The 26114-nt window shown below is 40.0% G+C and overlaps 1 protein-coding gene across 5 annotated transcripts in view; it reads right to left on the bottom strand.

Annotated features, from left to right (window-relative positions):
• pcsk5 (proprotein convertase subtilisin/kexin type 5) overlaps window positions 1-26114 on the bottom strand; it is a 270823-nt gene that overhangs the window by 130388 nt on the left and 114321 nt on the right. For all 5 annotated transcript variants that reach the window (XM_033017565.1, XM_033017566.1, XM_033017568.1 and 2 more), the window contains exons 8-11: window positions 19176-19388; window positions 11714-11814; window positions 7822-7925; window positions 1659-1776 (exon numbers count right to left, since the gene is read on the bottom strand). In XM_033017565.1, the coding sequence (XP_032873456.1) occupies window positions 1659-1776; window positions 7822-7925; window positions 11714-11814; window positions 19176-19388 (536 nt within the window). The remainder of the gene's footprint in view (window positions 1-1658; window positions 1777-7821; window positions 7926-11713; window positions 11815-19175; window positions 19389-26114) is intronic.

Raw genomic sequence — 26114 nt, 5'->3', positions numbered from 1 at the left:
GGAAAAACAGATCAGTAGCACTGCATAAGTGGAAATTGTCAGCATGGAGCGATAACATTGCAGACTCAAGGTCAGTTTCAAACTGCTGTTGACGGACATAATTTAAATAATGCTGGAGAAAAGCAGTGACAACAATCTCTGATGAAAACCCCTTCACTGCTGCCTGAGGGAAGGTTCACAAGTTTTACATTTTAATGAAATAAACAGAAAATGCTTCAGTTGAATGGAATTTGAAATGTCTATCATTTTAGATTCATGACATTGAATAGTAAATCACTTGCTTTTCCAGGCAACTGAATTATAAATATATTAAGAATTATTTTACATTATATTTCCTTTATTATTATTGATCAGAATATATAACAATACAAAGAAAATGTCGTATTTTTAATAAATCACAATTGTAATAACTCCAAGCAATTATTACAGAATATAGCCAGAAAATATACGTCCAAAATAATTAATTAAATGAAACGGTTTAGTCATTCTGGGCATTTAAAATACATTGTACAAAAAACAATGTATTCATTTCCATAGACGGGACACAGAAGTAATAATAGTGTTTAGAATTAAAAGACTCTCTGGTTATAGCAAGTTAGCAAAATCAAAAACAAGTCTAGTTAATATGAGAAATGAGGTTAGGAAAAATGTCTGATCTGCTGTGGGCTATTGGAGCAGGAATACCTGTCAATAAGAATAGTTCATTATACCTCTTAAGGGAATATTAGTTCAAGTGTTGAGGTGGTGAGAGACAGATGGCTATGAGGTATTAGTTATAGACTGTTCCAACTAAGAGCCAGCAAAGCCCTACTTCTGAGAAATGGCAAAAAAAACTTTGTTTCCTGGGGTCCACCGAGGAGCTGCTGTTCAATGAAGATTCCCAAATTATTGTATCCTTTTAAGGCTCAAAGTTTAGTAACAGTCCAGAGTTGGGTGCAGAATTGTCAATTATTCCAATTTGCACCAACATTTATCCATTCAAGTGGCAGCATGTCCAAAACCTCTGTAGGTGTGTTATCAAACACAGAAATCCTAGACTTACTGATTCATAATGCTGATTATGTCAGAACTCCGTCTCACTGAGGTTGCTCAGCATGTCAGCCGAGGGAAATAAGAAGCTGCTTTATAGATTCTGTGCTGGGATTCAAGACTCCAGTAATTTTGATAGGGATTATACAGTTCAGAATTTACTTTTAAAGTGTCAGTTCATCTTGATTTTAATGTTGTGTGTTTTTGGTGCTTACAAATGACATCTGTTGATTTAGGTTTAGTTTAGAGATACAGATCACTATTAATCAGCATTATTGTTCAAAGTGTAAAGTTGTTCAACCTCAAAGTAGCATTTTTACAATATCTACTGTTTCAATACAATCAAAATAGATTTAATGGGTTAATGCAATTCAATTCCAGTACAGAGAAGGTACCCGACATCCACCTATTACAGTAATGAACCTGTTGGTCAAAATAAATCTAAATAGATGTATAACACAAATGAGAATAATGGCTGAAGTGAATAACATAAAGAGGATAATGGCTAAACAAAATCGCGCAAAACGTGAAAAGAATGAAACAAAGACAACATAAAAATAAAGTATATTATTACTGGAAATCAGAACTGTAAAATACATTAGCTAACATTATTTGTGGATATTTAGTACCTGCTTTGCCTGTCTGGATTCTCGATACAGATGTGCTGTGCTGGAACTGTTTTCCAATGCAATGCTTTTTCCACCATTGCCTCCGCATCCATTAATCCAAATCCATAAAGGTGACTCACTGCAAACAAGAAATGCTAGCTGTTAGTAACTCGCTGAAATGTAGATCCCTTTTGAATTGAAGGGTCACACCTAATATCAACAGGAATCTTCCCAATAAACACCCCGATTCATATCCCCAGTGTCTTATTCGTTTTTTTAGTGGAATGCTTATAAGCAGCTATAGGTACCACTCACAGGACTGAGGTATTGAATAATTAGGATGATGTCCTTGCCAATAGATCTGGTTATAACACACGCTTGTTTCTTTGTAAGAATTTTCTAAAATAAATGTCAAATTATAACAATAATTAATAGTAAAGATGGTAGTCACTCACATCACCAATATTGTAAGTTTAATTTCAAATATCAGAATTGAAGTTGTGTTCTCTTCAGAAGTCAACAGAGTCTGATTAGGATCAAGAAACTACAGATGCTGGTTTACAAAAGCCACAAAGTGCAGATAGACACAAAATGCTGGAGTAACTCAGCGGGACAGGCAGCATCTCTGGAGAGAAGGAATGGGTGACGTTTCAGGTCGAGACCCTGCTTCAGACTGATCTCAGACTCATCAGTCACCAATTCCTTCCTTCCAGAGATGCTGCAGAAACGCTGAGTTACTGCAGCATTTTGTGTCTATCTTCAGTTTATACCAGTATCTGCGTTTCCTTCCTACACAAAGTGCGGTGCAGGCAAGTAACTCAGCAAGGTCCGGTTGCATTTCGGGAGAAAATGGTTATGTGATGTTTCGAATCTGGTCCTTTCTTCAATTTTGGGGTCGTGATTCTTCTTCAGCCACCTCTCCCCCTCCCCATTAACCTACATTCCTTCCTCTAGCTTCACAATTCGTAACTCTTCAATCCTTTTGTCTTGCACCTTTTGACTTTTCACCTGTCTAACATTTATCTATCAAAAAACCCTCCTCATCTGTATAAACCTATTACCCCCATCTCTCTTCCAACTTTCTTTCTCCCTCCCCAACAATCAGTCTGAGGAAGGATCAATAAGTAGAAATTGAAAAGCCCAACAAACAAAAGTGTTTCCATTAACACAGTTCAAGCATGTTATATGTAGAATGAGCTTCATGTGCTCCTGACCCATTTTCACAAAAAAAACCTCCCAATGTTTAAATTGAAAGCTCTCCATGTGCTTGTGAATAGCCTATTCACTGTGTGAGAGATTCTGCTCAATGTGTTTAATTGCTGAACCAAAAGACCCCCTGGGAGAACTGCATATTTCACTTTACCATGGCTGACCATTTAGAACAGTTTTACCGGAATCTCTCCCAATTTGTCCAAGGTGGGCTTAACTGTAAATGCAGCTATACTTTCTCGACCAAATACTGTAAATTTAATACTGAATTGAGTAGATATCATCTGTGGCTTTTATTGATTCAGTTAAAAAACACATTACTACCCACTGATCATTTAAACCATGCTTATTTTCCATTACTAACCAAGTTTTCATTAAACATTTGATTTGAAACTGTACCATGGAGCTTTTTCCAAGATGTCAGTCTTTGCTTCTGGAACTGATGCGCTACAATGTTGAAATGTATTCTACATTCTGTGTCTCTCCCTTTGTTTTACCCATTGCATAAGTTTGGCTTGATTGTATTCATTTATAGTATTTCTGATCTGATTTGAATCACTAACATGCAAAACAAACATTTTCACTGTCCTGCAGCACAGGTGATAATAATAAATCTAAATCCAAACTTATTTTAACAACAGATTCTAGAGGTGATATAGACTGAAGCCTTTTAATTGTTTTACTGATAGAAACATAGAAACATAGAAAATAGGTGCAGGAGTAGGCCATTCGGCCCTTCGAGCCTGCACCACAATTCAATATGATCATGGCTGATCATCCAACTCAGTATCCTGTACCTGCCTTCTCTCCATACCCCCTGATCCCTTTAGCCACAAGGGCCACATCTAACTCCCTCTTAAATATAGTCAATGAACTGGCCTCAACTACCTTCTGTGGCAGAGAATTCCACAGATTCACCACTCTCTGTGTAAAAAATTATTTTCTCATCTCGGTCCTAAAAGACTTCCCTCTTATCCTTAAACTGTGTCCCCTTGTTCTGGACTTCCCCAACATCGGGAATAATCTTCCTGCATCTAGCCTGTCCAACCCCTTAAGAATTTTGTAAGTTTCTATAAGATCCAAAGATATTGATACAAATAATAGTATGCCCTTTCAGAGAATTGAGTTGAATATTACAATTCTACTATTAAGTTCAATATTACCAGAAATAGGAAAACAAAACACCCCACAAAGAAAAGTCTAGATACAAAAATAAGAAGACAGCTATTTTTGGGTGTAATCCAGAGAATGAGGGTAAGTGATGTATTTTGATAGACATTTATTGTGTGGGATTTCCCAGAATAATTTTTTATAGAGGTAAACAAAATCATGAGACGAATAGATCAGATAGATGCACAGAGTTTTCTGCCCAGAGTAGGGGAATTGAGGACCAGAGGACATAGGTTCAAGGTGAAGGGGAAAAGATTTAATAGGAATCCGAGGGATAACTTTTTCACACAAAGGGTGGTGGGTGTATGGAACAAGCTGCCAGTGTAGGTAGTTGAGGCTGGGACTATCCCATCGTTTAAGAAACAGTTAGATAGGTACATGGATAGGACACGTTTGGAGGGATATGGATCAAGCCCAGGCAGGTGGGACTAGTGTAGCTGGGACATTGTTGGCCGGTGTGTGCGAGTTGGGCCGAAGGGCCTGTTTCCACACAGTATCACTATGACTATAATTTTATACATCGATGCGTCAATTGATGCTAATTTGAAGTGGATTTCAGATTTTTTTTCCAGACTGAAAAGATCCTAGATTAATTTAGTTTAGAAATACAGCATGGAAATAGGTTTGTTTGGCCCATCGTGTCAACGCCGACCAACAATCACTAGTTCGCAAGCACACCAACACTTCTACTTTCATAGAAGGCTTAGGATGTTCGGCATGTCCCCTACAACTCTCATCGACTTCTACAGATACACCATAGAAAGCATTTTATCAGGATGCATCACAGCTTGATTTGGAAACGGCTCTATCCAAGAGCGCAAGAAATTGTAAGGAATTGTGGACACAGGCAAGACCATCTCACAAGCCATCCTCCCTTCTATTGACTCAATTTATACCTTATGCTGCCTCGGCAAAGCCAGCAGCATAATGAAGGATGAATCACACACTGGCCACTCCCTCTTCTCTCCTCTCCCATCAGGCAAAAGGGATAGAAGTGTGAAAACACATACCTCCAGATTCAGGAACAGTTTCTTCCCAGCTGTTATCAGGCAACTGAATCATCCTAACCCTACCAGAGAGTAGTGCTGAACTACTATCTCCCCTTTTGGTGACCCTCGGACTATCCTTGATCGGATTTTGCTGGCTTTACCTTGCACTAAACGTTATTCCCTTATCGTGTATCGATACACTGTAAATGGCTCGATTGTAATCGTGTATTGTCTTTCTGCTGACTGGATAGCACACAAAACCTTCTCACTGTACCTCGGCACACGTTCAAGTTCAAGTTCAAGTTCAAGTTAGTTTATTGTCATGTGTCCCTGTATAGGACAATGAAATTCTTGCTTTGCTTAAGCACACAGAAAATAGTAGGCATTTACTACAAAACAGATAAATGTGTCCATGTGTCCATATTACTACACGTGATAATAAACTAAAGTGTAAACTGTATCCTGCACTCGAGGGACAAACCTACATCTCTTTCGAATGTGGGAGGAAACCAGAGCACCCAGAGAAAACCCACGTGGTCACAGGGAGAACATGCAGACTCTGTACAGATTGACACATAGGCAGGATTGAACCTGGGTCTCTGGTGCTGTAAGGCAGCAACTCTACCACTGCATCATTGTGCCACTCACAATTGAAAACACCAGAAGATTAGCAATTAAAATGCAAATGTCAGGATTAATGACATACCAGAAATAGCATTTAATCACAAACTATAGATAGCAGCTTTGAAGTGCTTTTCTCATATACTATTATCAGACACAAAATGTAGCATATCAGGAGCCAAAGCTGCCATTGGGCAAGGCTCCTAGGCAGCTGATGTTTGGCTGACTGAAAGAAATAAACTTCAAAGGTCCCATTTTCAAGGATTTGGCCTCCAGCTGCAAGTATGCACAGCCAAGCCATAAAAAAACTATTTAGTAAAATCTCCCCATGTTACTGGGATAAAAGGTTGTTCCTCGTAACCATATAGTTTGGATCTGATGCTATTTGCCTTATTTCTTTCAAATATTCAGGAAACACTAGTCATTGCACTATACTGAATGCAGGATTGTCGATTAAAATAATGTGGCGGCACCTTCTAAGCAGAGAGTGCATTGCCAACTTTGACATACAACCCTTGCACCACAGATGAACCTTTCCAAATAGGAATCACAATAACAAGTCAGCAGTATTTGTACATTCAAGAGCAAGACAAGGATAAAAGTGTCAAGGAGTTAGAGTCATACAGCGTGGAAACAGGCCCTTCGGCCCAACTTACCCATGCCACCCAACATGTCCCATCTGCCTTCTGGGCAGGAGCCTTGCCCCACCTGCTCACACTTGGTCCATAACCCTCTAAATATGTCCTAGCCATGTACCTGTCCAATTGTCTCTTAAATGTTATAATAGTCCCTGCCTCAACTACATTCTCTGGCAGCTCGTTCTATACACCCACCACCCTTTGTGTAAAAAAAAAAAGTTACCCCTCAGGTTCCTATTAAATCTTTTCTCCCTCACCTTAAACCTATGTTCTCTGGTTCTCGATTCCCCTACTCTGGGCAAAAGACTGTGCATTTACCCGATCTATTTCTCGCATAATATTGTACACCTCTATAAGATCACTCCTCATCCTCCTTTGCTTTAATGAATATAATTCTGGCCTGCTCAACCTTTCCCTATAGCTCAGGCCCTCGAGTCCTGATAATATTCTTGTAAATTTCTCTTCACCTTTTCTAGCTTGACATCTTTCCTGCAGCATGGTGACCAACATATGGGTCCTTGATATCTTTCATGCTGTGAGCACAGGTCAGAAATAACAGTCCTTGCAGTTTTTTTAACATCAGTTTTGCACTCAGGACTGTAAATTCAAACTTCTGGAAGTCATAGAAGATTGCATTTTAATTTGATCAACAGAAGAATTAGTTTTCACCACTGACAATAATCTGAATTAGAAAATGGAAAGTGCTGCAATGGGTTAGCAGCCATTGGCATGCATGAATCCCAAAACTAATTTGAACCAACAGCAATGAACTCTCAAGAGTAAATTCAACTATAAATCATTGAATCATGGCACCAGTTTCAACCAAGAAGACCACCAAGGCAGGTAAGAATAGTGTTCTTATATTGAGGTATGATCTTGGCACATTCTACGTTGGACATGGTTTAGGAATGCTTGACGTCAATGGGACCAACAGCTATAAATACATTCCTTTAGCCAACACACAAACCTGGTCAATATAAACAGGAGCCATGTCTTGTTTACAATACGAGGTTATGTTGTCCAAACTATACCACTGCCATATTGCTCAAATTTATAACAACTGCTGGCCGAAGGCAGCGCAGCTGGTAATGGTCCCTCCAACAATTTGAGCATGATTTCTACTTTATCGAGAAAATTCCAAATCCCATGCAGCCGAATCAGGCCAATTGTGTAATTTGCAGCTGCCACTAGTCCAATGTGTTCACTATAATGGAATGTAGGAAGTTATTCGAAGGCAAAATTTGTATCATCTCCATGTAACAAAGTATTTGTTTTGCAAAGGAAATAAAGGGACCCATATTTCAATCGCTACTGATCTAATTTAATGTGACAGCAATAAGAGCAGTGCATTTTATGTAATCTCAAGCCACAAATGGAAGCTTATGCTTACTGCTTGTAACTAAAGAGGTATCCCTGCATGGCACCTCAAGATGAACAATAGTATAATTTGAAGCTTTGCATGGGCAAAGGAAACAATTCATTTTGTTAAAATGGGCCATTTTACTTTAACTGTGTGAAGTTCTTAAACAGTTGGGGAAAAATCCACATGCCATGTACCTCTATACCCTGCACCATTGGTCTTCCAATCTGGAGCATTCAGATGGCCAGAGCGTGATGTCTTGACAATAATGTGTTGCACATCTCTCCAATTTAGGTTGGAGCTGAAAAAAAAAATTATTCCAATTTTAAACACACCTTCAATATTTAGTCTGACCTCAAAACACCAAATCAAAATGTAGTCCTCAATACTTTCACTAATTCAGGTCTATTACACAACCTACTTTCTTCACTTAAAAGGCAGCATTCAAGAACAATTTCAGAGACACGAATAATGAAACCCCTGTTGCTCCAATTACTTATAATCTTAACTAAACTGACGCTTTAAATTCAATTGAGAAGGAAAGCTCACAATTGCCCTACTGGGACCTTTGTTATTATCAGCTATATTCATTGCCAGTTAAATTCATCTTAAAATAGATTGGGCTGCTTATCGATTTAAAAAAATCTCTTTTAGGCTGCTTATTGACTAAGAAAACACTGTTCGGCAGTTTATTGACAAATATAAAACACCTTTGGACTGCGTATTGATGAATAAAACCACTTTTGGGCTGTTTATTGACAAATAAAACACTTTTGTGAAAGTCATTTTTTGAAGCCCACCAATTTAATGGAAAGCTATTTCACAGCTATCTCGATGACAATAACCACTCTTATTACTGAGCAACAAAAATAAAATGCTCAAGCAGCTTGGTTAACAATATTCCTTTCTGTTGAGGATCTGATCCATTAAATCTTTCACCACGAAAGCACATAATACAAAGATCGCCATAGACTTAGGAACAAAGTTGGCTGTGGAGGTTTGTCCCCCATTTCCTCACCTGTTTAATTTGAATAGACCATCTTCTGTATTATTTTATTTACGAGCAATATCACTTTCCATAAAAGTATAAATTCTCATTAGGCATTGGCCTTGGTTTACTGAAATAATCATAAACTGTAGGAGTAGATATTATCAACAAGCTATTGTATGACATTAAACACGTTTACCTCAAACCAAACTCATTGGGAATCGCGTCAAGTTCTGATGAGGCAATGAATAGTCTATTTCCAATTTATTAATATATTAAGATGAAGGGGTTAATAAATAAAGAGAGGGCATGATGAAATACCTTAGAAGTTGAATTGTAGAATTTATGCTTGTCAGCTGATTTGACAGGCATGATTAGAAATCATAAAGTCATAAGAGTATAATGTATCACAAGAGACTGTTAATCCAAGATAAAGCTCATGGAATTTGACATAATTTGTTAAATTTACTGGAAAATGTGTTAAATGCTGAGAAACCGAATAAGAAAAAGGAGTAAATGTTCCATCGACAGGTCATGAATTGGGCTACACCACATGAATTTGTGTGGGCAGTTGGGATAGATAGAATCAACAGATTTAAAAACATAAGCAGATGGACATGAGGTAATGCATCTATATTCACCAAAAACTCAGATAGGTTGCATTGGAAAATGGTTCCAACTGTCTACCCTGTCTATGCCCTCTCATCATTTTATGCACTTCAGTCATGTCTTCCCTCAGGTTCCAATGCTCTAGAGAAAACAATCCAAGTTTGTGAGATGTTGCCCGACCCGCTGAGTTACTGCAGCATTCATTAACTATCCAAGTTTGTCTAACCTCACCTTGCAGCTAGTACCCTCTAATCCAGGCAGCATTACCAAATATCTATGTGCCTTCGATACATTAGGAGTGACTAAATAACCAGATACCCAATGAAAAGTAGCATCCCTAATGGGTACAATCAATCAAATAATAATTGAGATTTAACAAAATTTCTTTTGAAACGTATCAAAATATAATTTTTTTTAAACAAATAAATTCGAGTGCTGCATAAAATTGGAGAAAGCAAGTCTAGAAATAAGGCCACATTGTTGCAATCATGCACTTCAAGCTACTGAACAATATCTTCAATCTCCAATCAGCCACTATTTAATAATGCCCGCATGCCAAGTATATGTGGATTTTTGTTTTACACCTGCCTTTCTTACTTAAAAAAAAAGTATTTGAATGCAGCCAGGATAGGCTGATATCATTAGTCATAACTTGATGAGCTGAGCATACATGATATTCTACATTACTTTCACAAATGAAAAGCTACAATTACTAATGCATTCCAAAGTACAAGTTACAACACAGTTTGGGAAATAAAGGGTTGGGTAGAAAAAGAGCTGTACTCATAAAAGATGTACTCATAATCATTTAACTAAAATAACTAACTTAAAGCATCCATTTGTTGCGATTCACATTTCATTTTTTTTAGCTAGGAAAATAGGAACACAAACCTTCCAGTGAATGACGCCAGTAAGCATTCAGCTAAGATAGACTGTCAACACGAGTGCGAACACATTAGGCTATTTCAAATCTACACACCGTGTATTTTGCATCTTGTTGGCTTTGTTAAGGGCCTGTCCCACTTTCACGACTTAATTCACGACCTTTTTTACTTGTGGACATTTTTCATCTGGCTAGAAAAATGCCCCGACCTACTTGATGCCACGAGTTCCTACGGCTAGCATTACGGCCTGCTTCGACCTACCTACGACATACTATGACCATGCTGCGAGTACGAGTCAAGGGCAAACTCGGCAGAGGTCGTGAATTAGGTCGTGAAAGTGGGACAGGCCCTTAAGGAAATTATAGCTTTTGCTAGAAAAAGTTAACATGATGAACTATGACTGTGAAAAAAATCTTCAATAACACCAAATAGTATGTTGGGTGGATGGGTTTGTGGTTTCCAGCTGTGTTTAGATGGGAGCAGCTGCATTGTAAAATATAAATTTACAACAGCAAGAGTCATTACGAACAAGGTCAAATGCACAGTTGGAATAAAAATGTCAAGAACTAATCTCAGCCTCTACTTCCTTAGAAGATTGAGATTCGGTATGTTAACAAAAACTTTCTTGGTATGGGGTAGAGGGCATATTGACTGGTTACATCACAGACTGGTTCAGCAATTCAAATGCCCAGGAATGAAGGAGATTACAATTTGTGGACACCACGCGGTCCAACGTGGGTACTGCCCTCCCCACCATCTAAAGAGATCTACAGTGTTATTGGGGATCCACACCTCCCTGACCACACTCTCATCTCCTTCCTAATATTGGGAAGAAGTTATATAAGAGTCTGAAAACCATGACCTACAGGTTCAAGAACAACTTCTTCCCAAGAAGTTTCAGGCTCTTGAATACTACAAAACATTCAACTATAAATTATCATTTTGTATATATGGTGGGCAGATACAAAATGCTGGAGAAACTCTGCGGGTGAGGCAGCATCTATGGAGAGAAGAAATTGCCGATGTTTCGGGTCCAGACTTCAGGGTCTCAACCTGAAACGTCGCCAATACCTTCTCTCCATAGATGCTGCCTCACCCGCTGCGTTTCTCCAGCATTTTGTGTCTATCTTCGATAGAGTCCATTTAGAAAATTTGGCCCCGTTTACCTTCTGATTGGACTGATGCCCAGCAAATTCACTACTACTAGTCCTGTTTGGTAAATAACCAAATTGCAAGAGCAAAATTGATTCACTAACATACGCACCAGCATCCTAAGAGTATCCTTCATTAACATGAAAGCTTAAAAGTTGTGCCAGGCATGTCCTTATTGGGCTTTTTCTTCAGCTAACATTTTGTATATTTGGACAGTGGTGACCAAAATGAATATACCCATGCAAAATGAAGATATCTTCGCAATCAGCCAATACCATTCAGAATCTAGTTTATAAAAACAGTTTAGACATGACGCAACCCATCTCGTGAGAATGATTTAGATATAGGTATTTAAAATTTATCCAATTAAGACAAATGGGCTGAGCTTGTCAGTATTCATTAGGGTCGCAGAGGGAGTATTTATCGCAGGTCATTGTCCAACAAATTGGAGCTTACTTTGCTTCCAGTGCCAGCGCGATGATTCCTGCAGCCATCGGTGCTGAGGCAGAGGTTCCTGTGTGGCTATCCGTACATCGCTGCCTGAGGTCAGTGGTGATCTGAAACAAGAAAGAGATTCATCATTCCTGAGAAGCTGGATAGACCGGGTTTACATAGAAACAAAGAAAATAGGTGGTCGGCCATTCGAGCCAGCACCGCCATTCAATATGATCATTGCTGATCATCCTAAATCAGTACCCAGTTTCTGCTTTCTCCCCATACCACCTCGATTCCGTTAGCTCCAAGAGCTGTATCTAACTCTCTCTTGCAAACATCCAGTGAATTGGCCTCCACTGTCTTCTGTGGCAGAGAATTCCACAGATTCACAACTCTCTAGGTGAAAAGTCTTGCGATGAAAATTGTTTTTCATGGAGCACAGGCGGCCAAGGGTGTCCCGACATAGACGTTTAAAGTTATGAGCGGCATAGATAAGATAGATGTTAGGAAACCTTTCCGGCTAGTGATATCCAAAACTAAAAGACAAGGGATTAGGATAAGGGGCAAGAGATCTGTTGAAGGACCCTTTCCATTCAAGAGTTTGGCTGGAATCTGGAATACATTGTCTTAGAAGGTGGGGTGCTCTCACAACATTCAAGTAGCATCCAGCCAAATACATGAATTAGCAAGGCACTAAAACTACAGACCAAGTGCTGATAAATGGGATTAATATAAAGAGCTTCTCGATATTCAATATGGATGTAGTGGACTGAAGGACCTGCTTCTGTGCTGCATTCTATTACCTGATTCTATGTGATGCAATTTGAATGAATTCTGATCCAATTGGGACGTACACAAGTTTGGATGGCTTTGTCTGCATTGCTAATTAATTTTATTTCCTTTAAAAAATATTTAAAGGAAATACTATTACACACAGTTGAGAACCAAACCACGAAGAGATGGGAGAAATTAAGAGGTGGGAAAAATTATAAAACTGAAATGCATGGAATAATTTTAGCAATTAAACTCAGAGAAGATTCTCAACTAGTGTTGAAATACATGACAAACTGTTTGTTATCCAATTGAATCATATAATACAACCAGAGCAGAGAAAAATACCAGAGAGCAGAATATAGTTTTAAGAAAATATTGTTAGTACAGCTATAAAAATGAATACGATTTTCAAATGGAATCCTGATTTAAAAGAGTGGAGCGATTGTATTGGATGACAGTAGATCTTTTTCTGGGACTAACACACAGAGAGTCGACACGCTGTGTTGCCACTTGCAAGACAATGCCTGCTATCCAGGGTCAGAGTTCACAGTTAGGCCATTGTCTTAAACATTATTCCTCCCCCACCCTGTCCTTCTCCATACAACTCGACCCAAATATTTCCACCATTTTCAGTTTTATTCTAAGATTTCCACTATCTGCCGTATTTTGGTTCTATGCAAATCTATGCCAAGTATTAGTAAGTTGGCATCATTTGATGGCTTGTTGCTGAATACTCCCCAGAAAATACTGATAATTAGAAGGAAAACATCACGGCACACAAATTCTGGCATTTTCTTTTAAGTGTATATTTTAAATACGAAGCTAGTTAATAATCTGCATTGCTGAAATGAATGACTGTGGCTGAAGGCAGAAGTAACAATTTATTTCATGACTGGATTCAGTACTGAAGCTTGTTCGGGCCCATACGAACACGTGAATCAGGAACAGGGTTGGGCTGCTCAGCAACTGCAGCTTGCTCTGCTAGTCAATAAGATCATAATTGATCAGACTGCAATGTCAATTCCACTTTTCCACCTTGTTCCAGTAACATTGTAACTCCTTACTAATCAAGAATCTATCACCACTGCCTCATAAATAGTCAAGGACTTTGCTTTCATTGCCCTTTGAGGAAGAGAGAAACATCTAAGAAACTGCACAAATTAATATGTCAAGAATTGAGAATGAATACAGGGCTTCAGTTATGTGGAGGGATGGAACTATTTGTATTTAATTTGTTCTTTTTTTAAACCAAAGGTGATTATGGGCAATTTTAATAGCAGGTATTTCAATGGATTGATGATGTAAATAGAAGGGATCCATTGCAGGAGATAGCAACCAAAGAATATAGTGTTCAAAAGGGAACTGCAGATGCTGGAATATCGAAGGTACACAAAATTGCTGGAGGAACTCAGCGGGTGCAGCAGCATCTATGGAGCGAAGGAAATAGGCGACGTTTCGGGCCGAAACCCTTCTTCAAAGGGTTTTGGAGGAACAGCACCTCATATTCCGTCTGGGGTCCTTGCGCCCCTATGGCATCAACATTGAATTCCCCCAATTTGGCTAGCCTGTGCTGTCCCCTCCCCTTCCTTCACCCTCTAGCTGTCTCCTCCCACCCTCCCATCCGCCCGCCCTCGGGCTCCTCCTCTTCCCCTTTTTCCTTCTTTCTTTCCCCACCCCCCATCAGTCTGAAGAAGGGTTTCGGCCCGAAACGTCGCCTATTTCCTTCGCTCCATAGATGCTGCTGCACCCGCTGAGTTCCTCCAGCAATTTTGTGAACCAAAGAATATAGATGTATGATAAGTAACTGGAGGGACGGTGAGGAGACTATTTTATAAGAGATCAGGAAACAGTTTCAGTAATAATTCTTAAATGGGAATTGTATATATAACTAACAAAAAAAATGGGAAAGAGCTGAGAGTAAAACTAAGTGGGGAGCTCTTTCAAAGATTGGGAACGACGTGGTAGGCAGAATGGAAAGCCATTATGTTGCGTGATCCTCTGTTCAGTTTCTGCTATCAAATCCTGTCTAGAAACACAAAAGTTCGTGAGAGTATTTTAATACATATAAAGCAAGAAAGAAAATTGCACTAAAGTAGCAATTCAGGATGGTTAAGAATATAAAGGACTCAAAAACCCCCCCAAAATACAGGAAATGCTGGAGGTGCACAGCATAATGCTGCCTTTAGCCATCATTAAACATTAGAGCATCTGGTTCAGATGTAAACCTGCTGTGCACCAGAGTTCAAATTTATAAATCAATTTCCTTTGTCCCATTCTTTCTATAGCGTTCCTCTCAGTGGCAGAAAGGATTATTTTGTCGAGGTTGATATAACTGCACCCAATCGCCTCACCCCAACGTTAGAGCTAAATACATTTTAGCCACCTATACCAGAAAGCCTTGGGTCCAGCCTCCATCTGATTCATTGCCAAGTTATCTGGTCTTGGCAGCTGCAGTGCGCTTGTTGCTATAATTGACCAGCACAACTCCCAAAGGAGGGGATAATAATTTAATATCTATCCGGGGATAGTTTCTTTCCAGCTGTTATCAGGCATTTGAACCATCTTTTCACCAACTAGAGACTAGAGAGCAGTCCTGACCTACCATCTACCACATTGGTGAACCATGGACTATGTTTAATTGGACTTTTCCATAGTATCTTACAGAAAATGCTATTCCCTTTATCCTGTATCTATATATTGTGGGCGGCTTGATCACAATCATCTATGGTCTTTCTGTAGACTGGATAACACGCATCAAAAAAGCTTATCACTGTACCTCAGTACACATGACACAAAACTAAACTATTTAGAACTTTTGCCTCCAATTGCTCTTTCATCGAGTAACCCTAAAGTGCAAGATTCAGAGAAGATCTATTGCTAAGGACCAGGAAAGACTATCTACAAAGTTAGGACTCAATACCTTTAAATGAAGTTGAAAATAAACCAAGTTGAGGAGAAAAGTATCAGTAACTGCTTTGCAGCATTCTGAATAAATTGTTTACAAAGAACAAGCATTATAGAAGGATTTAGACTGTATGCGGAAACATATACAAAGACTTTGAATTTTATAACAATAGCCTTCACCAAAGATCGCAAACTCAACCCCCCCCCCCCCCAACTAAATTTGATTTCTTCATCTATAGAATAATGCAGATGCCGAACACCTCTACCGCACAGCTCTTCGAAAACCCATCTGATGTGACCATGAAAAAAGATTAAATGTAGGTACAGTGCACAGATGAGATTTCACACAGTGCAGCATTTCAACAAGAGCATGCTGTGGGGCTTCACACTGTGTGAAGAAAGGGTGGCGATGCAAGTGAATGTTGCTGAATTATCATCTCTACAACTGAGCCTAGTTCCCACAAAGATGTGTGCTAATAATTACAGGCAATATATGTGCAAATCAGCCAGCATTTGTGGACCAAGTTCATTAACAATAACCTGCTGGGATCATCTCAAGAAAATTCTCATTCACACCAGCCAAGAAATCTGGTAGCATACTGGTGTCCAAAGCAGGCTTGATTAAGTGTTCTGTGAAAGACTATTCAAAAAAAAAAATGTACGGAGTCACTTTAAAATTGTACTCTTTGAAGACTATTTGTTGGCAATGAACAACCGCTGAAGGTTGCAAGCTTTCACTTGCTAGTGTACATTGGGTTAGTGGAGTCTGGGCATGAATATACTAAGGACTTCACAATGAGCTTCTGCAACGCTTGCATCATAACGCAGAAACGTCAGCTGGGTTATCAGACCTTCAAAACCATGCAATCAAACCCACTATTTTCCCACCTTCTACAACAATAAAAACTTTAAAAAGGTAAGCAGAAACAAAGTTTAAATGTTGCAATTCATCATCCATCCAGGAAATTAATCTTTAATTCTTGAAAATCTCAAGAGAATACCCGAGACTTGGAAACCCTATGTTCCTCCAAACCTCTCACATAATAGAAACATAGAAAATAGGTGGAGGAGTAGGCCATTCGGCCCATCGAGCCAGCTGATCATCCAAAATCAGTACCCCGTTCCTGCTTTTCCCCCCATATCCCTTGGTTCCCTTACCCTGATCTCATTCAGTGAGAGTCAGGAGGGCAATATGGATCAACTGGCATTACATGTATTTCTTGCCCATGTACAGTTAAAGCTACCAAAGGGAGGAGTAAAGAAAAATTGCACTTCTGCCCTTTCCAAGAAATTGATCAATATATTTCAATAAAGAATATTACTTTTAACATAACTATATATCATTAATGCATCTTGATCCAACCCACTACTGTCCCAGGCTCAACAATCCTGTAATTATTACCCTCTGCAGTCTGTTCCTAATCAAAAGCCCGGGACAATCTCACTACCAGCCAGGTCAGTCTCAGATCAAAACAATGCAGATGCTGGACATCTGAACGAAATAATGCTCAAAACTATCAGCAAATCAGGCAACATCTGGCAAAACAGATGGAGATAATGTTTTTGCTTATAGACCATTTTACTGCTTCTGACAATGTCTTTGAAACATTTTCCATATCTCTTTGGATAGATGTTGCCTGACCTGCATAATTTTTTCCAGAATTCAGTTTTAATTTCAGATCCATCTGACGTTGAACCACCCAGCAGGTTCCAAGTTCTAGTGTAGAATCACACTCTGTGCCCAAACCTGACCCAATGTGGGACTTCAAGATCAACTACGATTTATTTTCCAATGGCAGAGTATACATGTGTTCACTGTGCGGGTCAGGTGTCGAAAGCTAAACCTCATCCCAACCATTCTGTCCTCCTCCAGCCTTGAAGCTGATTAACAACATTATTGTGGATAAACAGGAAACATCAATTCTCTATGATACAATTTGAGGAACTATTAAAGGAGGAAGGATGGAGGATAGGAGGAAGTGATGAGAAGGAGACACGAAACTGCAACTGCTGGAATCTTGGCCAAAAAAATAATGTTGGAGGGACATGTCAGGCAGCATCTGTACCCCGTTCCTGCTTTTTCCCTGGACAATCAATATTGCTGCACAATCAATATTTTGGGTCGGGACGCTTATCCAAGACTAGAGGGGAGAAAGAAGCGAGTAGAAGGATGGAAATTGTCACAATGGCTGGAGGAAACAAAGGGCAAGTGAAGGAATCTGATAAGGAAGAAAGACGAGGAGCAAAATGTAGAACCAGAGGGAGAGATGGTGGGTAGATGTGAATGGGGGGGGGGAGATAAATAAGAGACCCGGAGGGGGTAAGGATTGATGATGAGCAGGTGGAGGAGGGGATAGGAACTGAGCGACAGAAGACGTGGGGAGAGTAGAAATAGAGTTGTGCTTGAGACAACCTGGGTAGAACGGAAGGAATGTGGTTAGGCATTTTGTTGAATTTGGGGAATTAAATGCTCATGCCATTAGTGAATTCAATGTTTATTTACTAGCTCTTCTTTCTACCCAGCTACCTCCCCTCTACACCAACATTCCATTAGCTTCCTTCACTGCCTGCTGTACCTGTAAGCCAACTTTCAGTGACCAGTGTACAAGGACGCCCAGGTCTCGCTGCACCTCCCCCTTACCTAACCTAATCCCATTGAGATAATAATCTGCCCCCTTGTTTTTGCCGCCAAAGTGGATAACCTCATATTTATCTATATTATACTGCATCTGCCCACTCACTCAACCTGTCCAGGTCACCCTGCAACCTCCTAACATCCTCTTCACAGCTCACACTGCCACCCAGCTTTGTGTCATCCGCAAACTTGCTGGTGTTGCTCCTAATTCCCTCTTCCAAATCATTAATATATATGGTAAACAGTTGCGGCCCCAACACCGAGCCTTGCGGCACTCCACTCGCTACTGCCTGCCATTCTGAAAAGGACCCGTTCACTCGTACTCTTTGCTTCCGGTCTGCCAACCAATTTTCTATCCATATCAACACCCTAACCCCAATACCATGTGCTCTAATTTTAGTCACCAGTCTCCCGTGCGGGACCTTATCAAAGGCTTTCTGAAAGTCCAGATACACTACATCCACTGGCACCCCTTCATCCATTTTACTTGTCACATCCTCAAAAAATTCCAGAAGATTTATCAAGCAGGATTTCCTTTCCATAAATCCATGTTGACTTGGACTAATCCTTTTACTGCTATCCAAATGCCCCATTATTACTTACCTCTTTAATAATTGACTCCAGCATCTTTCCACCACTGAAGTCAGGTTAACTGGTCTATAATTCCCCGTTTTCTCTCTCGCTCCTTTCTTGAAAAGTAGGATATCATTAGCTATCCTCCAATCCACAGGAACTGATCCTGAATCTATTGAACATTGGAAAATGATCACCAATGCGTCCACTATTTCTCGAGCCACCTCCCTGAGGACCCTGGGATGCAGACCATCAGGTCCAGGGGATTTATCATCCTTCAGTCCCATTAGCCTACCCAATACTATTTCTCGCCTAATGAAAATTTATTTCAGTTCCTCTAACCCCTGTGGGTCGTCAGTGTACAGGAGGAAACTGGAGCACCCGGAGAAAACCCACGTGGTCACAGGGAGATAGTACAAACTCTGTACAGACAGCACCTGTAGTCAGGATCAAACCCGGGCCTCCTGCGCTGTAAAGCAGCCACCGGCCCGCCCCAACCTGAAACACCATCCATCTATTTCCATGCACAGTTGCTGTTTGAGCTGCTGAGTCCCTCCAGCAGTTTTTATTTTGATGAGAAGAAAAGTTTTAACTTACAATTTTCCTGTCATAAGATTCTCCACTGCTGTAGGTTGTTGCGAGAGTCGATGAGCATTCCTCCAAGTACCAAGGCTTCTTTCCACTCTCCGCCGTACTACTAATAGAAATGGTGTAGATGCTGTTTGTGTAGCCGTCACAGGAGCAGTGATCTCTGCTTCGGCCTCCATTACCAGATGCCCACACGTAGATGGAACCCAAACCTCGACGACCCTGTTAATATAAAAATCATATTGTAGCAAGCTGTTCCTTTAACAAGATTTCAAAGAATTTAATTTGGAGTTACAGCATGGAATTAGACCCTTTGAACCACAGAAGAGAGAAAGACAAATTACTGGAGTAACTCAGCAGGACAGGCAGCATCTTTGGATAGAAGGAATGGGTGTTATTTCGTGTCAAGACCCTTCTTCAGTATGAAGTACTATCAACCTTATTTTCAGTATGAAGAAGGTCTCGACCCGAAACGTCACCCATTCCTTCTATCCAGAGATGCTGCCTGTCCAGCTGAGTTACTATGGTATTTTGTGTCCATCTTCAGTGTAAACCAATATCTTCAATTTAAAACAATGTATCCACACTACTAATATCGGTGTAAACCAATATCTACACCTTTGAACCACCAAGTCCATGCCGACCATCACACAAGCTCATTGTCAGCCCACTTTTGCATCCACTTCCTACACATTAGTTATGCTCTCTGTTCATAAATGTTACAATAACAGGAGCTAGGGAATTTTAGATTCAACATGAATGGTGAAAACCACATCAATTATTTGGACTGTTAGCGTGGTCAGCTTTTTGGACATTGGCATAGAACAGAAATGGTACTCTCTTCCAGCAACACTGTCAAAGGTCCTGACCAATTTTCCTTAATATAGCTTTCTTATCCAAAATAGCTTGTTCATCGTTTTCTTAACTAAAACAATGGAATAAATTTAAACAGCAAACGTTGAAGGACATGAAGGCTAAAGAAAGCTAGAGGGAGGGTTGCAAAGACTGAGGGTTGGTTGATTAAAGACAGGTAATTATCACGGATATCAAGGGGAGGAGACTATAACTTGGGAGGCAAACCAAATATGAGCCAACACAAAAGCCAGAAATAGAATATAGGGTTGATAAAATAGGTCAGAAGGTGTGGAGGCAGATTTCATAGATGAGGAGTGGAGGAGACTGAGGGGAGATCTTATGGAGTTGTTTAAAACCTTGAGGGGAATAGACAGGATGAATGCAGAGTATTTTACCCAGGAACCAGAAGGCAGATGTTTAAGGTGATGGGGGAAGAGAATTAACGTGATTGGATGGACAACTGTTTCACTCAGCAGATGGTGCATATATGGAATGAGCTGCCAGAGGAGGTAGTTGATGCAGGTGCTATAATAGTAGTTACAAGATCCTTGGACAGGTGCATGGATAGGAAAGATTAAGGGATACGAGCCAAATGCAAGCAAATGGGTCTCGCTTAGATGGGGCATTTTGGTCAGCATGGACAAGTTGGGCTGCAGGGCCTGGTCAGCACTGTATGACTCTCTAAGACTATGAAATAAGTTGAGAGGGCACATGGGTGGAATGAAGGTCCAGAGAAAGCTGGAAATACAGGGTAAGGTTGGAGTAAACTTCGAGGAAATGACATCCATACATTCCAGTGCGTTATGGGCAATGAGAATGAAGACAACTTGTATTAAGGTGGCTGGAGCATAATAAAGATGCATTTTCTTTGCATTCAGTGATGATCCTGAAATATGATTAGTTTTCGCAGATTAGATCAGGGCCAAATTAAGCTTTATGCAGACTCAAGATTCAAGAGAGTTTATTGTCATGTGTCCCTGATAGGACAATGAAATTCTTGCTTTGCTTCAGTACAACAGAACATAGTAGGCATTGACTACACAACAGATCAGTGTGTCCATATACCATTGTATAAATATATACACACATGAATAAATAAACTGATAAAGTGCAAATAACAGATAATGGGTTATTAATGTTCAGAATTCAGACTCGGAATATTCAGACTCTGAATACCAGCACTCATACTCTCATGGTAAGTGCTTCCTGATTTGCCACATCTTTCCAGTGTTTCCTCTTTCTTTCTGTGAAATGTAAACTGTAATTGTGCTGTGAATAAACTACTTTTAATGATGAAGAGAGAAGCAATACATCAGACGTCCAGGGCTAGGCCATCAACAGCTATCACTGAAATACATTTACACAATAGAAAGTTACGTTGGAAATCTGCAAGAATAAAAACGACCCAGTCGCATGCGTGTTGTCAATTACTGCAACTTCTATCAGAGGTAAATTAGCACACAGCATCTGGAATGAAGGAGGTGGTGTTCAGGACTTCGATGCTGTTGAGTCAGTTCATGTGCAGTTCTTGATATCAACATCCCCCCCCCCCCCAACATAATCAAGATCAAAAGTATTAGACCTATTGACAGAGAGTTCAACAGTTAACCAGAGTGTGCGTTGGTGGTGGTGGGGAGGATGGCAGGGTGCAAGGCAGATCCAAGCCAATTAGGATTAGAAGGATTAGAAAGGACTTCCTCACTAAATATAACGGGTTAAAGTGTACTTACCTTTGTCATGGTTTAGAAGAAAACCCTTGTGGGTCAGGGCATTCCTGAAGTCCACACATGTGCATTATGGGTGGAAGTACGGAACATGCTGGAGGTCAGATGTCCCTGCAGGGTCACTGTAACTGAGCCCATGGATGGCTCCAGATCATCCAAAGAAGGGATGAATACACTTCATACCCGGCCCATCAGCAGCAATGCACACAAAGCCCAGCTGAGGAGTTTTGGCTCGGGCGCCGGACTTTGCGTGCTCCGACCCGACATCCAACTCATGAACCGATGATCGGCCATGGGAAGGATGGGCGGTGGTGTGGGCGGAAAGCGAAGGTCCGAAGGTCAGACAGCTGGTCGGGCTGCCGAACGACGGGGCCACAGGTGAGGCACTGCTGCTACACTCCATGGGCTGCACTACGTCGGGACGGGTGAGGTGGGGTGGGTGAGTGCTCCAACCCGATAGTCCCCTCGACCCAAGTAGTAGCAGTCAAATACGGGACAAAGGCGGTCCCATATGGGACAAACCAATATAGCCCAATATACGGGATGTCCCAGCTAATACGGGACAGTTGGCAACCCTAAATTCAAATCACGTTGAGTAGTATCGGTACCAATCTATATACAATTTCACAAAATGTTCCCCATTTTGAGGTTGATTTAACCTAGCATATTCCTAAACAAAAAGTCTTCAAACATTAATAATTGTTTGAAAATGAAAATAATAATTAGAAAATGGTCAAAAAGTACACAACCAAATGTTGTTGAAGATCCCTATTTAGCATTGAAGTTACTTGCAATAAAGTGTGGACGATAGAAGTACAGCCTCTGCTGTAGGTGGTTGAGTTATTGGCTGTGCTATCTACTAAACTATTCTCACATCCTATTTCTGACAGAAGTGTCCTCACAGCTGTCACAGAGGTGAAATGTTTTACCCTGATGCTGGCAGCATTCATCCCAAACTGCATCAAAATCCATGCTGTCAACAAAATAAATCAATATAATGAACCAAACTGGTACCGTTTGGAGCCCTTACACACCAATTTAGAGCAGACATTCCTTCCAGGTCCACTGCATCAACCCTCAACATGCTTGACCAATCTTTCTGAAATATGTCCACTAACCAAAAAGCTTAAAATAGATCCACCACTGGGAATCTGCAATGGTAGCGCACAAACATAGACCTGATTTGCTGTTTGGAATCATAAGCGTTTATGAAAAATAAAAATGAAGATCTGAAATGATAAAGAACAAATCTCTGCAAATCTTTTCTTTGAAAAGTTAAATAATTCACAAACACTCTGCCAATGGGTCATGACAAAACTAAAACATCTCCACTTGTCAACTTTCATTTTTTCATGAAAATAACTGAATGATACCTGGATGAAGTTGATCCTTACAGATCGACTTGCACCCCCTATCAATAGAACTGGACTTGTATAATACTTTGAATCAATGCATTTAAGCCTCACTAAATGGGAGCCTCCAAAGTCAATGGACAACTTTCATTCCATGACAACTGCTTTTCATAGCCAAAACTGTCCTCTTGAACCACATTATTAGTAAAAGCTAACATGCAAATACCAAAGAACTTATCTTCTAGGAACAAACAGATAGAAAAAACTGATTTCCTCTGGGAGCAAAAGCAGACACCACTTCCAAAAATGGATGCGAGATAGATTGCAAAGATTAACATTTAAGTAAATTGCATCTTATTCTCATAATAATTAATTGAGTATAAGATGGAGGTTATTGTGTCCATCAGATCATGCTGTCATCCAAGAGAATAATCCAATTACTGTCAAGTGGTTAATTATCATATGCACTGGGAACAATACAATAAAAATCTGACGTTGCAGCTCTGCAAGATGGCCCCACAGCTTGGGACTGTGCGCTGATCCCAGAAGATGATTTACTGTCATCCAATATGTTATTTCACTCTTAAATGTCTATTACAATTATAAATCTCAGGATTTCTAGACATTCTATATGGCTGGATTGTACCCATGTATAGTATTATGTGATTTAATTGAATAGCGCACACACACACACACACACACACACACACACACACACACACACACACACACACAAAAACTTTTTACTATATTTTGGTACATACAATATAATAAACCAATACATTAATTAGTCCCATCCCTCCTCTCAATCTCTCTGTACTCGTGTTATTCTCTGCCATACACGCACATCAACTATCTTTTGATTTTCTTTGTTAGTATAATATACCAAGGGGTATTGTACCCAATTTATCTGTCAGCATATCTTTGGGATTCAAAGAAACCTGTACATATGATGAAAATGTGCATATTATACATAATCAATGACCAAGGTCAGTCGCTCAAGCTGTACAGCAGCAATAATAACTGCTGCACCTCTGTACAATAAAAGTTATTGCGCAGACATTCTATCACAGTGCAATGTTTACATGAACTCCATGAAAGAATTTTAATGGAAAAATTGATTGCCCAAACTTTACTTTGTCCTTCGAGGTTTGCCACTGGCCTTCCAACATGAGAGTGTATTAATGTGTGTTTGTGGATCCATGTATTGAATTGAGCTGGAGACCTTGACCCAGCTTACACATTAACAGCTACATGCAGCATAACATCTTATTAGAAATGACACAAAACATATTTGCTGAACAAAAAGCAAAATACTTCTCTGGAGTTGCTGACAGACCAATGAGATTCCACCAACTTTATGGGTCTTATGATTGTCCAGATCAAAGTACCCATATATCATTGTTCTTCATTCAAGCTATATTTTTATGCTAAGAAAGTATTGCTGCATTTCAAATTGAATGAACCATGAACCTTTATAATAATAACACCATGAAAATAATAACAGCATCATAAAGCTTCTTAGATCTTGCATGCCTTAAATGACCGTAAATTTTGTGCAGAAACCTTCCTACCCGGTTTCACAACACTTAAGTTTGTTTGGGATGGCAATTCCAATGCAAGAGGCTGCAGAGAGTAGTGCACTTAACCTCGTACATCACAGGCATCCCACCATAGAAAGCATTGATATGAGACACTGCCCTCAAGCCGATGGCATCTATCAAGGATCTCCAACACCCAGCCCGTTGGTAGCTATGAACACGCAGGAGGTACAGAACCCTGAAGTCCCACACCACCAGGCTCAGGAACATCTATCAGTTTCTTGCACCAATCCGCACAATCCTAATCCTACATTAACTATGGAACACTATAATGATCTACAGCATATATAGAGTAAATGCACAGATTAAGGGAATCAAAAACCAGAGAACAGGTTTAAGGTGAGGGGGGGGGGGGGGGGGGGGGAGGAGATTTAATAGGAATCAGAGGGGCAACTTTTTTCTTTTACACAAAGGGTGATAGGTATATGGAATGAGTTGCCAGAGGAGGTAGTTGAGATAGATACTATCACAACGTTTATGAAACATTGTGACAGGTACATGGATGGGATGGGTTTGGAGAGATATGGGCCAAATGCAGGCAGGTGCAGATGGGGCATATTGGACATTGTGGGTAAGTTGGGCCAAAGGGCCTGTCTTCATGCTGTACATTTCTATGACCTCTTGCACTACAATGCACTTGGTTTCTTTGCACAGTTTTCCTTCTTTAAGAAATGTAATGTATTATTTGTGCTATTTGTTTTTGTGTTTATCTGAGTTTATTTGCCTGTGATGCTGCAGCAAACAAGATAGGATTGTGAATAAAATTATCTGGGAGAATCCACTAACATGACATAGAATTTTAAAATATTATTTTAACATATTACAAACTTGAATAATCTTTCACCATCAAATGAATTTAAGGGGAATGAGACATTCTGCAGAATGCCTTACGTGGCAACACACAGTGGAGCAGGCCTAGAGCTGCTGGCTCACAGCACCTGAGCCCTGGGTTCTCCCTGTGACCGCATACGCTCCATTTCCTTCCACATCCTAGAGATGTGCAGGTTTGTTAATTAATTGGCCTCTAAATTGCCCCTTGTGTACGAAAGTGGGTTAATATTAAACTACTAGTGAGAATGGGTGATTGGTAGGCGACATGGATTCAGTGGGCCAAAGGGTCTGTTTCCATGTTACATCTCCAAACTAAACCACACTAAATATGTGATGGAAAGAACTGCAGATGCTTGTTTAAATCGACGATAGACACAAAATGCTAGAGTAACTCAACTGCCTGTCCCACTGAGTTACTCCAGCATTTTGTGTCTATCTAAAAATGTGACATTTTATAATGGTGGGGTTTCCGTTCAGTTGCAATTCATCTAAAATTTGACAAATTAGTACAAATGGTAGAGTTTAAAAAAAATCATAAATAGTTTATTATATTTTATGCTAGGTTTACAAAACATTCCACTGGGG

The sequence above is a fragment of the Amblyraja radiata genome, chromosome 3, assembly GCF_010909765.2.
Source record: "Amblyraja radiata isolate CabotCenter1 chromosome 3, sAmbRad1.1.pri, whole genome shotgun sequence".
Lineage (NCBI taxonomy): Eukaryota > Metazoa > Chordata > Chondrichthyes > Rajiformes > Rajidae > Amblyraja > Amblyraja radiata.
Note: the sequence above shows the minus strand (reverse complement) of the source record. Positions and strands in the feature narration are given on the sequence as shown.